Source organism: Nicotiana sylvestris, chromosome 8, assembly GCF_000393655.2.
Source record: "Nicotiana sylvestris chromosome 8, ASM39365v2, whole genome shotgun sequence".
NCBI lineage: Eukaryota > Viridiplantae > Streptophyta > Magnoliopsida > Solanales > Solanaceae > Nicotiana > Nicotiana sylvestris.
In genome coordinates this window covers 13,745,286-13,746,419 of record NC_091064.1, presented here as the reverse complement: position 1 = coordinate 13,746,419, position 1,134 = coordinate 13,745,286, and the positions used below count along the sequence as shown (strand labels likewise).

The window sequence follows — 1,134 nt, the reverse complement described above, 5'->3', positions numbered from 1 at the left end:
AATATCTACCAATGTCCAACCTATTACCTTCTTCCTCCATTAGAGCACTGCAAGGGTGGCATCTACCTGCACGCCAGTTAAGCACGAGGAAAGAATAACTGGTAAAGTGTAACAAGGGCCTAAGAACTCATACCTGAGGTGTAAAGGGAAAGGCTTCAACTCCAATATGGGAGGCTCCTCGATTGAGGGCTTTGTTGGTGGAGTCTTTCGGTTCTCAAGGTCCAAGGAAAGTTTCCAGGGTTCATATGTATATGAACGCATTCCTTACAAAGCCTTGACATATTCAACCAAGACTTCCTTCCCATCCACATCATGATTCAACAATACAACTTCCAAAGGTTCTTCCACATTAATCACAGCACTGTATCCTCAACAATCACCTCGGTCACAAGATCTACAAACGAACACACTCCGTTGCTCTGCCTTATTGACTTGCAAACATGGAACACAACTTTTTCATCGTCCACCCAGAAGGTGAGCTCCCCTGCTTTCACATCAACTAAGGCCTTCCCTGTAGCTAGGAAAGGTCTCCCAAATATGATCGGCACCTTGTAGTCAACCTTACAGTCAAGTATCACAAAATCTGCGGGAAATATGGACTTGCCGACCCGAACGAGCACATCTTCAATTATCCCTAATGGCCTTTTCATTGTCCTATCCTCCATTTGCAACTTCATGGATGTGGGCCTTGGTTTCCCAATCCCCAATATCATCAAGTTAATGCTTGCCCCCAATCACACAATGCTTTGGCGAAATCGCCACTACCAATAGTGCATGGGATTGTAAAGGCACCGGGGTGTTCTAATTTTGGAGCCATGGAGTGCACAATAACACTCAATTGATGTGTCATTTTGATCGTTTCATAGTTCATTGATCTCTTTTTTGTTACCAAATCCTTCATGAACTTGGCATATCCCGGCATTTGTTCTAGAGCTTCAACCAAGGCATACTTATGGACAAACTTTTCATCATATCAATAAATTTCTTGAACAGGTTTTCATTGTTTTGTTTTGCGAGCCTTTGAGGATATGGTGGAGGAGGCCTTGGCAAAGGAGCCTTGGCTTTGGGCACTACCATTTCCGGTATGTCTATCACGTGTTCCCTAGACGGGTTCACATCATTTTGTGTCTCCTC

At 44.0% G+C, this 1,134-nt stretch overlaps 1 protein-coding gene across 1 annotated transcript; it reads right to left on the bottom strand.

Moving 5' to 3' along the window:
• Positions 1-353: 353 nt before the first annotated feature.
• Positions 354-677, bottom strand: LOC138874708 (uncharacterized). The gene has a single exon (XM_070153486.1). It carries the CDS (start codon positions 675-677, stop codon positions 354-356), a length of 324 nt encoding a protein of 107 aa, XP_070009587.1.
• Between the last annotated feature and the right edge of the window lie 457 nt (positions 678-1,134).